The sequence below is a fragment of the Sarcophilus harrisii genome, chromosome 6, assembly GCF_902635505.1.
Source record: "Sarcophilus harrisii chromosome 6, mSarHar1.11, whole genome shotgun sequence".
Classification (NCBI taxonomy): Eukaryota; Metazoa; Chordata; class Mammalia; order Dasyuromorphia; family Dasyuridae; genus Sarcophilus; species Sarcophilus harrisii.
In genome coordinates this window covers 254,828,630-254,844,893 of record NC_045431.1, presented here as the reverse complement: position 1 = coordinate 254,844,893, position 16,264 = coordinate 254,828,630, and the positions used below count along the sequence as shown (strand labels likewise).

General features: G+C 35.1%; 2 protein-coding genes across 2 annotated transcripts; both read left to right on the top strand.

Moving 5' to 3' along the window:
* The first annotated feature begins 1,346 nt into the window (after window positions 1-1,346).
* On the top strand, window positions 1,347-2,276 carry LOC100926694 (olfactory receptor 4B1-like). Its single transcript, XM_012553011.2, has one exon. The coding sequence runs from the start codon at window positions 1,347-1,349 to the stop codon at window positions 2,274-2,276; it is 930 nt and encodes a 309-aa protein (XP_012408465.2).
* Window positions 2,277-14,962: 12,686 nt separating this feature from the next.
* On the top strand, window positions 14,963-15,892 carry LOC116419716 (olfactory receptor 4X2-like). Its single transcript, XM_031941318.1, has one exon. The coding sequence runs from the start codon at window positions 14,963-14,965 to the stop codon at window positions 15,890-15,892; it is 930 nt and encodes a 309-aa protein (XP_031797178.1).
* The last annotated feature ends 372 nt before the right edge of the window (window positions 15,893-16,264 follow it).

The window sequence follows — 16,264 nt, the reverse complement described above, 5'->3', positions numbered from 1 at the left end:
TAAAGCTTCTCTGAGGAGCTAACCTGGATCCATAGCTTTTATGGTAGCATAATCTCATCTAGCTTTCCAAAAAGTTTGAACCAATCCAAAGCTGTGCCAACAACTGACTTCTTTTTTATTCTTGGCCAAATTGGCATTTAATTTGCTTATTTGTATTACCTTTGGCATTTTGATGGGTGTAAAAGGAGAATTTCAAGGTAATTTTCATTTGCATATCTCTGAGAAAATTGAAAGATTTTTGTTGTAATGGACGATCAGTTTTCTTCTAGGTCAAGAATGGCCTTTCAGATCTTTGGATCTCTTGTTAAGTGGAGATAAAGCTTCTTATTTTCATGCAACCAGGTGCTGGGCCCAACTCTCACTCTCTCTCTCTCTGAGGAACCCATTATTTCAATTTTACTCCGAGCATTTCTACCTCAGAAATTGGCAGACACTCCAAAGAATTACAAACTCAATTTATTATTTTGTTGAGTCTTTAGGCTTTAGAAAGTGATTGGGAAAATGTCAGTTATACAGATTAAACTTGAAAGTGCATCATATATTTTGGGGATCCAGTTAGATATTTAGTAGAACACCCAAGTCATTAATGTTGTCAGTTTTTCAGGCAGACTACCGTTCTTCTCTAATTTAGAAGTTTTTATTTTTCAAATGCTCAATAGCTTTGACTTGTAAGTTTAGTCATTCTTTAGCTTCATTTAGAGATCTCATTCTTTAGATTCTTATTCCTAATAATTCTTGCACACAGACGTCTCTTAATACATGCTCATTGACAGATTAAGAGATAAAATCGTGATTTTAATACTTGTAATTAGTAATGAGTTACTTGTAATTGATAAGGTTATTTTGAGCATCAAATAAGATAATACATGTAATATATTTTACAAATCTTAAAGTTCTAAATAAAATCCATTTGAATAGCAACTATTATTTATTATTGAGTCACTTTTCCATCTCAGTGGTCTCTTCATTTTCTTTGATCCTTGCCATGGTCTTTTAAAAACATACAGTACCCATGTTTTTCTCTTTTATTATTTCAGGATTTAAATTAAATTTGTTATGTGACTATAAGTTTTAAATTTCTGGTCAGAAGAAATATTATGAATTTGAATTCACTCTTCTCAGTTAATATTTTTGAAGTAACTGACTTCAGATACTTTAAAAAACTTGCTATATGTTACCTTCCCCTATTCGAATATGAGGTCCTTAAGAGCAGGGACTGTGTTTGCTATTCTGTTCTCCATTTCTTAAACTTGTTAAGGAAACTATCTCAAGAGTTACAAATGTTCATTTGTCTTATTTCAGGCCTACTGAGCTTCTTTAGCAGTGATCTGACATGGTTGGATTCCATGGCTGTTAAAAACAACGTGACCCAATTACTATTCACAGGACTCTTCCAGGATCCAGAAGCAGAGAGAGTTTCTTTTGTGGTGTTTCTTCCTGTGTACATGGCCACAATGTTGGGCAATGGCCTTATCATCTTAACTGTCAACAGCAGCAAGAGTCTGAGCTCTCCCATGTATTTCTTCCTTAGCCACCTGTCCTTAGTAGAGATCTGTTACTCCTCTACTATTGTTCCTAAATTCATTTCTGGTTTATTGGTTGAAAATAAAACCATCTCTTTGGATGGCTGTATGACCCAGATCTTTTTCTTCCACTTCTTTGGGGTGGCTGAGATCCTCCTGCTCACAGTGATGGCCTATGACCGGTATGTAGCCATCTGTAAACCCCTGCACTACATGACCATCATGAGCCGCCCTGTGTGTCAGATGCTGGTGTTAAGCTCCTGGTTAGGAGGAATGTTCCACTCTGTGATTCAGATCCTCATTACTGTCCAATTGCCCTTCTGTGGTCCCCATGTGATTGACCATTATTTCTGTGACCTCCATCCCTTGTTCAAGCTCGCCTGTACTGACACTTTTGTGGAGGGGATCATTGTGCTTGCCAATAGTGGTTTATTTTCTGTGATTTCCTTTCTCTTTTTGATTTCTTCTTATGTTGTCATCCTGGTTCACTTGAGAAACCAGTCAGCAGAGGGGAGACGCAAGGCCCTGTCCACTTGTGCCTCCCACATCACTGTTGTCCTTTTATTCTTTGGTCCTGCCATTTTTCTCTACTTGCGGCCCTCTTCCACCTTCACTGAAGACAAACTCGTGGCTGTGTTCTACACGGTGGTTACCCCAATGTTGAATCCCATTATTTATACCTTGAGAAATGCAGAAGTAAAGAATGCCATGAAGGGATTGTGGACCAAAAAAGTGAACATGAGAGGGGACTGAAAATGTATAGATAAAAATGAATTGTGACTTTGACAATAATGGTTATCTTGAATTTGACTGTAGAATGGCTGGATATTGTAACAGTCTTGAATTTTGCGTGTAAATCTTTTCTTTTGAGCCCTGGACAAAACAGGCTGACTTGTATAATTCAATGTCATCCATGTAAATTGTCTGAGTGTCAGTTTTGTAATCTATAATATAATGACTTTGGGCAAGATCGCCTTTTCCAGCTCTAAATCTAAGGTTGCCCTCTCAATCATTCAATAAACAAACATTTGTGATGTGTTTACCCTGTGCCAGTCATTTTCTTGGAAATTGAGACAGAAAGACCAAAATTAACTTGGCTCATACATGTACATGAAGAAGTAAATAGAAGATATAAAAATAAATACAGGCCTTGAAGGTGTCACTAAGACTGCAGAAATCCGGACCCCCTCTTCCCATTTTAGTGCTATAGTAAGAGCCTCTTAACCTATCCCTATCCAAATTTCATGTAATGTCATAAAAGTGGCCAATTTCTTTGTATTCTGGACTGTCTTACATGTAGAGAAACAAAGAAACTCTAACTTGATATAGTTCAAAAGACAACAGGAATATATTTCAAAAAATATATATGTGTATATATATGTATACATATATTGGATTTAACATGTATTTTAACATCATTAACATGTATTAGACTGCCTGCCATCTAGGGGAGCGAGTGGGGAGAAGGAAGGGATAATTTGGAACAGAAGGCTTTGCAAGGGCCAATGTTGAAAAATTACCCATGCTTGTGTTTTGTAAATAAAAAGCTTTAATAAAATAAAAAAAAGATAAAAAGAATTAATCTTTAAATTTTATATCAAAATCTTTCACAATTGAAATTAAACACACACATATATATAGACTTCTCCTCTGGAGTAGGTCTTCATCATGACTTGGTTTCCATTCTATCCTACCCACTTCCTAACTTTCTGGAAATAAGTATTTCTATATTTAGTGAGCCTTGTCCTTAGATGGAATATATCCATTATTGGGGCCACATTCTAAGAGTTTCTTGCTTAGTAGGATCCATTTTCTATTGACATGTTCTATAAGAAAGAATTCACATGTCTTTCTCATTGACATGAGGCATTGGAGGTAGATTCTCACCTCACACAGGTGCTTATAAATCAGCCTTTAGGAGCCTGATTTGCCAGCGCTTTTAATACGAGATCACTGTATTTTATATTGCAGTCATCCTTGTCATCTCTATGAGGCTTTTTCTGATGTTACTTTAGTGCATATTATTATTAGCAATGTGTTCTATCCTGAATTTTAAAATTCTGCTCCATTATTTACAGCAGTGGGAAGTTGTTTCAGTGCATCCTGGATATCAATGATATTCATGACTTAGTCTGGGTTGAATGGGGAACACAGTAGACATAATGGATTTGGGGTCAGAATATCTGGATTCTGTCCAAAAGGATCAGAAGCAATTATTTCTACTCTGAAGAAGCCTTAAGTTTAGGAGATAAAAAACTGAAATCAGGGAATTGTGGTCCCTGAGGCTTTTGAGCATTCCCTATCAAGGGCCTTTCCCCAGAAGACTGAGATAAATTTACAGATTAATTAGTCTAATCAGAAATCCTGGACTTCTACAAAGGAACCATTTGATGAATCGCTTATTTCTCCTTTAAGAATCAGAATGAAGGAGTGTCCCTTTCCTGCTGTACCCACTCCATCCTCAGATAGCCTTGGTAAACTGATTAAAAAGCTGCCATGGCTACTTAGGCCTATTCTATACCTAATTTGTCTTTTTATCACACACATATCTGTATGCACACACAAACACACACCCCAACACCACCCATAAATTAAAAAAATTCTATGGAATTAACCTATATTTAGCCAGAAACACAACCTCCAATGGACAAACTCCTAGAATTATCAAATGTTAGTGTTGGATCAAGGATGGACAGAAGCAGCTACACCCAAAAAAGAACACTAGGAAATGAATGTAAACTCTTTGCATTTTTGTTCTTCTTCCCAGGTTATTTCTACCTTCTAAATCCAATTCTCCCTGAGCAACAAGAGAACTGTTCGGTTCTGCACACATATATTGTATCCAAGATCTACTGTAACCTATTTAACATGTATAGGACTGCTTGCCATCTGGGGGATGGGGTGGAGGGAGGGAAGGGAAAAATCGGAACAGAAGTGAGTGCAAGAGATAATGTTGTAAAAAATTACCCTGGCATGGGTTCTGTCAATAAAAAGTTATTTTTTTTTAAAAGTTAGTGTTGGGAAATATTTTAAAGATCTTTTAGTCCAGGAGTTTGTTGGAGTCAGCTTTAAACTGGCTAAGATGAACTGATTATTAAACTTTCCAAAGTGAACAAACACACCTCAGAAATCAGCAAATACTACACATCAGGGCTTAATGCATTATTTTATGATTTGTCTATATCTTAGAAAATGATGGGGAAATGTTAATAATGAAGATTAAATTAAGCATGTGTCTTGCATACATTTTTTTTTCCAGAGAGCCAGTTCTTAAATATTTTCATATTACTGCTCTAATCCAAGTCACTGATTCTGAAGATGAGGAAGCAAGATCTATTGAAGTAAAATGAGTACTTAGGACACCTAGTTAGTTAATAGCAGAACTTGCAACCAGAACAAGGTCAATCTTTTTCCATCCCAGGCCAATATCCTTTCATTCTTTATGAATATGTCTAGTCTTTGTCTCACCTTTGGCTCACCTAATATTTCAAATCATCCTCAAGTCTCTTGTCCCTTAGAGTGATAGAACAAGAGTTCAGGCTTTACACAGATGAACAGAATTCAATCCTAGCCAATTACAACACCTAAAAGACAGTCCTTGACTCTTCTTTTTCTCTGTGGCTATTTAGACTCTTCTCCCCTCCTTACATCCAGAATGACACTCCAGGTATTGCTATAAAACAAAGCTCATCAGTATCTCATCAATATCTTAGTATCTCATACTGGCATGGAAATGGAAAGCCACTTCCTTCCCCATTTTAAAGTAGAGAACCCTCTATTCATCCATAGCAAAACATAATAAAATTATCAGGTTCAAATTCTGATTTCAGCATGCAATCATAAGAAATCATTCTATTCTGAACCATTCACCATTCTAGTTCCAGCAGATTAACAATGAATAAACATGTTTCAATCTATCAACAAGATTCTATTAAGTATCTACTATGTATCAGACACTATGTTAGGACGTGAAATTTGCTCTTGGAAAATCGATAGTCACATTTAGAAATGTCTTTAAGGTTAGAATAGTTTCTGTAGACAGACCAAGTGACTGATGAGCAGTTATTTTGCTATTTACTCTATTTCATTTCAAGGCAAATATTTTAAAATGAGAAGAAATAACACCAACATATGATTTTATCAATTCATCCATGGTCCTAATTTATTTGTTTGTTCATTTATATACATACATACATACAGTTATCTTTCTGGATTAGAGTATAAATTTGAAAACCTTGCAAAAATTTATCTTCAATTTTTCAAAATATCTACTCAATATGCAAGTTTCACAATACAGTTTGTTTAAAAGTAGTGTGGTTTCTGCCTTGCTGGCAATACTGCTGAGTTTTTTTGGTTCAAATAATTCTTCAAGTACTTTAACACAAGAAAACCAAAAAATACTTTCAATCCATATCATTATCCAATTTTGCAGTTTTTCCTTTTCATTGAATGCTTTGGTTGCTCTTTAACAACTTTTCAAACAGGGTATAACTCACATTTGGCAGTTTGAATGATTATTTTTAAAGCATGCTATAGAACCAAATTATAAGAAGAATCATATTTTTAGTTGGTACTTAAAGTCTTACACTTCTTCCTGATATCACTTGAATTCCATCAATACAAGTCCATTCCAGTTTTCCTAAATTACATTATTTTGATTTTCAAATCCATCAATTATATAAAAATTTTCTCTTGAAGCAACATTATCATTGAGTTTACAAAGTAACAGATTTTCCCTAACATTTTCTGTTCAAACTGACAGTGAGGAAGAAGTAAAGGGAAACCTATTTCCCAATACAGTTATCTATTCTACATTGTGGTGGGGTTAAGAGAATATCATACCAAAATATTGATAGCTACTGATTTCTAAGACTCAGACTCCATTAGAATCATGGATGTGAATATCCTTTGAAAAAAATAAAATAAAATGTTACATCAATTTCTCTTAATCTCTCTAAGCAACAGAGAAGATGTCAACCTTCACTGATAGGAGTTTTCTCTTCTGAGAGTTCCCTTAACTAATGAAATTGTAGGTCAAGCTCCTATCTTTTTAAATACCATTTTCCCCATCTGTAATTGGAAATTGAGAATGATTACATATAAAACAATTTTAACATATATTTTTTTTAATTTTGAGTTCCAAATTTTCTCCCTCCTTCCTTTATTTTCCCCTTTTAAAGATGGAAAGCAATTTAACATAGGTTATACATGTGCAATCATGTAAAATAGATTTCCATATTAGTCATGTTAAATAAAAAACACACTAAAGGGAAAAAACAGGAAAAATGAAAAAATAATATTCTTCAATCTATATTCAGACACCATCACTTCATTCTCTGGAGGTGAATAACATTTTTCAACATAAATCTTTTGGACTTGTCCTAGATCATTGTTTTGCTGAAAATAGCCAAGTCATTTACATTTGATCAACATACAACGTTGCTATTACTGCCTACAATATTCTCCTGATTCTGCTCTCTTTACTTTGCATCAGTTCATCTAAGTCTTTTCAGGCTTTTTCTGAAATCTGCCCGCTTATCACTTGTTATAACACAATAGTAATTCATTACATTTATATACCACAACTTTTTCATTCATTCCCATTTAATGGGCACCCCTCAATTTCCAATTTTTTGCCACCACAAAAGAGCTACTATGGTTTGCTGGCTAGATTTCTTTCTCATGGAGTAGGGCTTAAAGCAATCTGATTTTAATTGGCTACTAATGAGTCCTAGGCCAAGCCTGTTTAGTCATTTTAGTCCAGATTGACTCAGATTGAATGTAAATAGCAGTGATTTCTGTTTTGGCTACAAACCATGAAGATCACCCTCTCCCAGATTCATTCAGTTATTTGGTTGTTGTTGTTGTTGTTGTTGTTGTTGTTGTTTTTTGATTAGTTGAAAGAGGATATTCTTTGCATTAACTGCTACTTAGCTTTAGGGACCATCTTTAGTCATCCTGACCTATATCTTGCCACTGGACCCAGATGGCACTGGAGGAAAAAGTGAGGATTGTGACCTTGCTTAGCCTTCCCTCATTCAAATCCAATTCACTTGCATGTTATAGCATCCCCTCCCTGATCTCATGGTCCTTTTCTAGAATGAAGGACAAATGATAAATATTTTTGTACAATGTGGGTCTTTTTCTCTTTTTTATTATCTCTTTGGAATACAGACCAGGTAGTAGTATTGATGGATCAAAGTATAATGCCCAGTTTTATAGCCTTTTAGACAAAGTTCCAGATTGCTCTCCAAAATAATTGAATCAGTTTATAATTCCACCAAAAATGTGTTAGTGTACCAACTTTTCCACATCCCCTAAAAACCTCATTTTCCTTTTCTGTCATATTAGCCAATCAGAGAGGTGTAAGATAATACATCAGAGTTGTTTTAATTTTCCAGCCCCGACTTAACTTCCTAAACTTAAATAAGTATTAAAATTACTTTCTATAAAATTTGTTAACACTGTAACAAACAAAAAGTACAAGTAATTATTTATAATGTATCAGTGGGGAGTGCCAAAGTTATCTTTACATATCTCTACAAGTATGAATTTCTCAGTTCTGGAAACATGTGCCATTATTTGGTTCTCTTAAAAATTCTTTGTGTTTCTTTGTTAACCTTACCTTAAGAAAGAAACATTAACAGCAAAATAACGGTTTGGTCATTTATACTTATTTTGTATTTAATTTATACTTTAATATATTTAACATGTATTGGTCATCCTGCTATCTAGGGGATGGGGGGAGGAGAAGGAGGGAAAAAATTGGAACAAAAGGTTTGGCAGTTGTCAATGTGTAAAATTACCCATGCTATAATTTGTAAATAAAAAGCTATTAAAAATAAATAAATAAATAAATAAAATAAAAGAAAGAAACATAAAAAGAATTCTTAAGAAGAGTTAAACCCCATGTATAGGACTGCTTGCCATCTGGGGGAGGGGGTGAAGGGAGGGAGGGGAAAAATCGGAACAGAAGTGAGTACAAGGGATAATGTAAAAAATTACCCTGGCATGGAGTCTGTCAATAAAAAGTTATAATTATTTTAAAAAAGAAAGAAAGAAAAGAAAGAAAAAAATAAAATAAAAAAGAGTTAAACCCATTTGTCTCAAGAAATAAATTCTCTTGGAAAGTGAGTAAATGCCTATCAATTGGGGAGTGGTTGAATAAGTTATAGTATATGAAAGTAATGCAATGTTATTGTTCTATCTAAATGATGGACAAGCTGATTTTAGAAAGATTTACATGAACTGATGCTGAGCAAAACAAGTAGAACCAGGAATACAATGTACACAGTGACAGCAAGATGAAACATTTGGTTCTTCTCAGTGGTTCAATGATCCAAGGCAATTCCAATAAACTGTAGAAAGAAAAAGCCATTTGCATCCAGAGAGAGAATTATGGAGAATGAATGCACCTGGTATGTTCACTATTTTCCTTTTTCTTCCATTTTTTCCTCTCATGATTTTCCCTTTTCTTCTGATTTTTGTCTTCCAACATTATTCATAAAATAATGTGTATTTTTTTAAAATGTACATTAAAACCAGAAAAATAAAGAAAACAATAAAAAAGAAAGGAATTCCCTTTGTCTTTCCTTTCTGTTCTCACAATTTCTCTCAAACTATCATAGTTTCTCCAGATTTACAGTTAAGCTGTTCATCAAGATTTCATCAAAAATGTCAGATCAATTTAATATGTGATGAAAAGCAGTAATTTTTTATTTGATCAATTAAACCAAGGCTTCTTAAACTTTTTCCACTCATGAACCCTTTTTACCTGAAAATTTTTCATGGGACCCTAGGAATATGGATATATAAAGTAGTCATTCAAATAAAACATTTAGTAATAATGTCACAATTTGTCAATTGAATCTGTCAATTCAGTTATGAGATTTGGGGGTCACGAGCACAATTTAAGAAGTTGGGAATTAGAACAAAGTTTCCTTAACCTACAAGTTTAATTTAGTCTACTGGGGAAAGTCCCCTGACAGGAGACAATGGGAAGCTTCAGGGACCTCAATTCCCCAATTCAGTTTTCCATTAGATAAACTTTGGACTTTTTCCCCAATTATCTTATTGACTGGTGGCTTTTAGAACAAGATGAGCTGAAAGCTGGGTAACTATTTCTACTTCACCCCTTAGATTTGATCTCAGAAAAGAAGGGAAATTTTCTTAGCTCAATCCATATACTGAGGTGGACTCTGACTTTCTCTTGTTGGGCTATTATTCCATGTTTGGCTGGCACTCCTCAAGCATCATAGCAATCTATCCAGGCTGCTTAGTTAGAGAAAGGGAAAGCTCATTCTCAGCTGACCAGTAAATGTGGTGAATAAAAAGAAGGTTGGGGAGGTGTGATTTTCTGCTAACTGGTAATCAGCTATTTCCTCAGAAATGGAATTATCTATTTTATTTGTTATGAGGTTGTTGTTATTTTTTTTCTTTTTTGTTGTTATTGAGTAGGAAGTGAGAGGGAGAAAAATATCTGATAATAAAAAATAAACATCTGTTTTTTAAAAAGACTTTTCCTCTATGAAAATCACTGTACTTGACCAAGTCTCAGATCATACATCCTTAGGAAGAATTTTTTTTAAATGATTAAATTTGTCTATTCAAAGAAAGAGCAGGGATTGACTCCTTTCCATGGCTCTGACTAGAAACAATGACTAAGGAGATTAATTGAAGTCTTTTTTTTCTAATTCTTGGATTATTAATAATTTAACAGCTAGCCATAAGATCCTGGTTCTCTGTGAAATTAATTTTAAGTCTTCCTGACATCTTAATAGTGAAAACGGTTTCTCTGGTTCCTGTATGTTGTCATATTTCATATGAAGGATGTTGTAAGGCTTGTTCTGTAACTGTTTCTATATGTAAAAATAGCTCCATTACTTGGCTTAATGGCAAATCACCTACATATTGAGGTAGAAGTTCTGGGTTAGAATCCTGACTGCAATTTACTATCTGGAGACCTTTGAATTTCACTTCTCTAGGCAGTTTCCTCTCAGTAAAATATAAGCTCCCACAAGGGAGTGATTGTTTTGTCCTTGCTTTGTATCCCTAGTGTCTAACAGCACTTTTCACTCAACTGGTACTTAGTGGCAGAATTAAATTGAATCTCTGCAATGAGAGGGTTGACCTAGATATTCCCTTTCAGCTTGGATTATTCAGATATTATATTATAAATCATAATAGGTTCAGAGATTTAGTTCTGAGATATCTCATCTATTTTTCTCCAGTTTCCTGACAGCTCCTTAAGCTAAAATGTGAGATGAGATAGTTTGGAGCTGCTCGTCCGCCACCCATCATTCCTGTGATTCAGAAAAGCTAAAGAATGTGGAGGGAGACCAGGAATTCAGAGCTTCCTGTGCCTGGTCCCCTGAGAAGCCCAAGTTCATTGTTTCTTCCTCTTTGTCTTCCCCTGGATTTTCTGGACTCCCATTGAAATGGGTGGAAGCCCAATTGTGCTGAAAGATGTAATTAAGGTTCCATGTCAGGAAAAACTTTTTAATAGAAAAGGAGGTCTTCATGGTGAATGTGAGTATATGTCATGGATCTCTTGGGTAGCCTATTGAAGTCCTTGGAACCTTTCTCAGGGTTATAAATATATAAAAAATAAAATATGTAAGATTATTATTAAAATGAAATATGTGAAATTCCATTACATTGAAAGTTACCAAATATTTTTTTAGAAGTTGATGGATCCCAAGTTGGAAAGACTTACCTTGAGTGATCCAAAAGTAGAGTAGTCAATCATGGCAGCCAGAGGGAAGAGGTTCTCCCTCATAATAGATCTTTGAGCAAACACTTGTCAGGCACTTTTTAGTAAGAATTCTTCTTCAGGTGTAGGTTGGACTAAATGACCACTAGAGTCCCTTATAATTCTCAAGAAGCAGCTCTAGAAAAGTATTGGTTATAAATTCACAAGTCCTGTCTTCAACTTCTGCCACTGTGGCTTTCTTATCTCATTGATATTAGACTGTGAACCCCTCAAAAGCAGAGACTGACTTTTGTATTTCTTTGTATCCCAACCCTTAGCACAGTGCCTGGAATAAAGTAGATGCTTAATAAATGTTAATTGATTGATCTTTCTGGGCCTAAGGTTCCTCATGTTCTGTAATGTCTCATAATTCTAAATCTTACTAGCTTTGAGTTGGGAAGACTTTTTTACTTCTTAAGCATAGCAGAGACCAGAAACAGTTCTTATGAACTCCCAGTGACTGTCAAGAAGAAAATAATTCTGATTTCCAGATGCTCAGGGAGTCAAAAGGAATGCCAGGTGGGATAATCATGCTCCTTCTGGTTTGCTAATTAATAGAAATGGAGTAAGCTGAGTGACCAGGTTTTAAAGTCAATCCTGAGCCTGAGCCATGTTTTACTTTTTTTTTTTTTTTTAGCTGTTTTACAAGCTCAGGACTCAAAAGGTTTTTTTTCTCTGGAGCTTTATAAATATACAGAGAAATCAGGTAGGGGAGTGTTTAAAAAAAAAAAAAGATTTGTTAGCATATAGTTGTATTCTGTGATCAACTCTATTCAGCTCTGGAAGAAATTTAATCATCATACATTAATTAAGCACCTGTTTGGAGTTTGGACAGCTAAGGAAGTATTAAGTATCTGAGACTGGATTTGAATTCAGCTCCTCCTGATTTCAGGGCCAATGCTCTATCCAGGGTGCCATCTAGTTGCCCCTGGAATTCCATGATCCTGAGGAAATTGAGAAAAAGGGACAACTTTCAACCACTTGTTAATGGAGTTACAAAATGATCTTACCATTCTGGAGAGCACTTTGGAACTATGTCCAAAGGGCACTTAAACTGGGTATACCCTTTGATCTAGCAATACCACTACTAGGTCTGTATCCAAAGGGATTATAAAAAGGAGAAAGCACATACATATATAAAAATGCTTTTGGCAGTTCTTTTTGTGTTAGCAAAGAATTGGATATTGAGGGAATGCCCATTAATTAGGGAAAAGCTGAACAAGTTATGGAATAATATTGTAGTGTAAGAAATGATGATCACTTATTAAACATGAAGGAGAGAGAGAGAGAGCGAGAGAGCGCACTAAACCAAGTGGACATCAGATTGGCTTGGAATTTTAGTTTGTTTTAGTGAATTCTCATTTCTGAAAAGATTAATGATTTTAAAAAGTTGTGGTGCTATTTTGTTGGTGCTATTATTACATTTAATTCCTTCATATGAAAGCTAATGTTTGAAGAATGGGGTAAAGTTTGAATTTAGTTTAAAATGTATGTAAAGCATTGGTGTAAATGTGCATCCTAATAACATTTAACTGGGCATAAAGAAAAAAATTCTCAGATGAGACAAAATTAGAGTTAGAGTACAATAAATATTGCAGTCACTAAGCCTTTAACATCATTGTGTGGCAAAGGAAAGAACTGAAATAATCACAATATATCAAAATGAGACTACAGATTTTTTTTTACTATTTCATTTGAAAACTTACATTTTTGTGCTTTATGGTATTGTGTAATTTTTGTACTCTTGATGGCTAGTTTTTCTTTTTGCCTAAGAATCTTTTTGGAACATTGTTTAATGTATTACTTCATTATAGTGAAGTTTGTATTCAGTGTTTCACCAATTAATATTGTATGCTTGTAATAAAAGAAAAAAAGCTGAAAAAAAGAAAGGGAGGAAGCAGGGAAAGAAAGGAAGGAGGAGAAGAAAGAGAAGGGGAAGGAAGGAAAGCAGAAGGGAAGGGAGGAAAGAAGGAAGGGAGGAAGGAAGGAAGGGAGAGAGGAAGGAAGAAGGGAAGAACGAAGGGAGAGAGGGAGGAAGGGAGGAAGGAAATGGTGAGCAGGCAGATTTCAGAAAAATCCAGAAAGACTTACATGAACTGAAGCTGAGTGAAGTGAGCATAAGCTAGAGAACATTGTATACACTTAAAAGCAATAAATGACTTGGCTCTTCTCAGCAATACAATGATCCAAGAGAATTCCAAAAGACTCATGATGAAAAATGCTATCCACATCCAGAAAAAAATATGGAGTCTGAATGCAGATTGAATGAAATATACTATTTCCTTTTCTTTTATTTTTGGTTGGTTTTTATTTTTTATGACTTTTCCTTTCGTTCTGTTTCTTATTTTACAATTTGACTAACAGAAATAAATTTACATTTCTGCATATGTATACTCTATATCAGATCACTTGCTATCTTAAAAAGGGGGAAAGAGAGGGAGGGATAAAAAAATTGAAACTCAAAATCATATTTTAAAATGAATGCTGAAAACTATCTTTACAAAATATTATTTACCAGAAAATAAAAATTAAAAATTGACATCTTCCTAGATCCTTCTTTTACACATGGTAATAGAATTATTTTGGATTGAATCTTATGTGGAGATGCTTTATCCCAAATTCCATAATAAAAAAGTTATACAATAACAATAACATTACAGTGAAAAACAACTTTGAAAGACTTGTAAACTTTGTTCTATACAATATCAAACCAAGATTCCAGAAGACTGACAAGGAAGCATGTGACCTCCTTCCTGCCAGAGAAGTGATGGATTCAAAGTGCAGAAGAAGACGTACATTTTTGGACACGACCAATGTGGTCATGTAAATTTGTTTTTTAAAAAATCAGTTTTCTTTTGAATTGTCAAGGAGGGAGGAGAGTAGAGGGGCAAGGAAAAGTAAATTCCTTTTCATTGATAAGTTTTATGGTATATATTAATACATTACATATATATTAAAACATATATACACATATGTATACATATATATGTATGTGTATATATTCTTCCAGAGGAATAAAAGTTCCTTGAGAGTAAAAACTACTTTTTGTTTCTTGTTTCCTTATCTTTGGTGCTCTATGTGATGTATTGTATAACACAGATCCTTAATGAATATTTGCTAAATTGAACTCCCTGCAGCTTGGTTTTTTTGATCATAAAATAAGGGATTAAATGAGATGATCTCTAAGGTGACTTTCAAATGCTATGTTTCTGTGACAATGACACAACTAATTTCAAAAACTGGATTTCTTTTTTTTTGCATCATTTCACAGGATTTTCTCCTAGCAAATTCCCCATGCTTTGTGGCTACCGAAGAATAGCAGTTCCAGCAAAAGGAACAAGAGAGTTAAAAGTCATAAATAGGGGTGAATTGTATAAGTCTCCCAAGTTCTTCAGTCCTGGCTGATTCCTCTTCATTTCTCATTCTATTGGATCTTCTTGACTAATCCCTAGCTCAATGATAAGACTGCTTTTAGATCTGAAAACTGTACTCCCTCAGATCCTATATTGTTAACGATCCTTACAGTAACTTGGTTTTTAATTATGACCTGATGAATCTGCCCTTGCAGTTACCCTGTTGACCATACTATGAATAATAGGTGGTTCTGCCTTTGGGCACCATTCTGATTTAAGACTGTGGCTATTGATTTATAGATTTCAAAGAACTCTTGACCCTTTGACCAGTAATCATGCTGCCAACCAGCAATGTGACAGAATTCATTTTTCTAGGACTCTCTTCCAAACAAGAAGTTCAGAGGGTTTGCTTTGTGGTGTTTCTGCTCATGTATACGGCTATAGTGTTGGGGAATTCTCTCATAGTATTAACTATCAAATCCAGCAAAAGCCTTGGCTCTCCTATGTATTTCTTCCTCAGTCATCTCTCCTTTGTGGAGATCTGTTATTCTTCCACTACGTCTCCCAAACTCATTGTGGATTTACTTGTTAAAAAGAAAACCATCTCCCTAGAGGGCTGTATCACACAGCTATTCTTTATCCATTTCTTTGGTGGTATTGAAATCTTCCTACTCACAGTGATGGCCTATGACAGGTGCGTGGCCATATGTAAACCTCTACACTATATGACAATCATGAGCCAGCAGATGTGTAGGCTCTTGTTGGGAGTGTCCTGGATGGGTGGTTTCCTCCACTCAATTGCCCAAATTCTCCTCATGTTCCGTTTACCCTTCTGTGGCCCCAATGTGATTAACCACTATTTCTGTGACCTCCTCCCTCTGCTGGAACTTGCCTGCACTGACACTTACTTCATAGGCCAGCTCATTGTGGTTAATGGTGGGAGCCTTTCACTGATTAGTTTTGGGGTTCTCCTTACCTCTTATGCTGTCATCTTGGTACACCTGAGAGGGCACAGCAAGGAGGGACGCCAAAAGGCTCTCTCCACCTGTGCCTCACACATTACTGTGGTTGTCTTATTCTTTGGGCCCTGCATCTTCATCTATATGCGACCCTCCACCACATTTTCTGTTGACAAAATGGTGGCCTTATTCTACACAGTGATCACTCCACTCTTGAACCCAGTTATCTACTCCTTAAGAAACGCTGAAGTGAAGAATGCCATGAGGAAACTGTGGGTCAGGACATTGAAGCAAAATGAGAAATGAAGGAGGTGATGCAGGCCTCATGGAATTACCTTATCCTGAATTACAATGGGAAGAAATGGGTGTCCAGGCTACTCAATAAATGTTTCTAACAGTAATATTCTAGAAATGCTTTAAATAAATTATCGGCTCTTACTACAAAGAACCTTCTTCTTCTTTAATGTTTCCATCACAGTTTCTTCCTCAGCATTTCATTTTTGGTTAGAATTGTTTCTGTTGTTATTTTTATTGTTTGTATTTTGGCCTGGACCAGTGCTTCCTTCGATGAAAAGCATGATTGATATGAACGCCTCCTCCAACAGTGTATTTGAAAATTTAATTGATTTTCTTTGAGTCACAAAGTCAGTATGTATCAGAGATGAAGCTTGAAATCCC

What these genes read in the sequence shown, in the direction of transcription:
- LOC100926694 (XM_012553011.2), top strand. Translation starts at nt 1,347, where the DNA reads ATGGCTGTTAAAAACAACGTGACCCAATTACTATTCACAGGACTCTTC.
- LOC116419716 (XM_031941318.1), top strand. Translation starts at nt 14,963, where the DNA reads ATGCTGCCAACCAGCAATGTGACAGAATTCATTTTTCTAGGACTCTCT.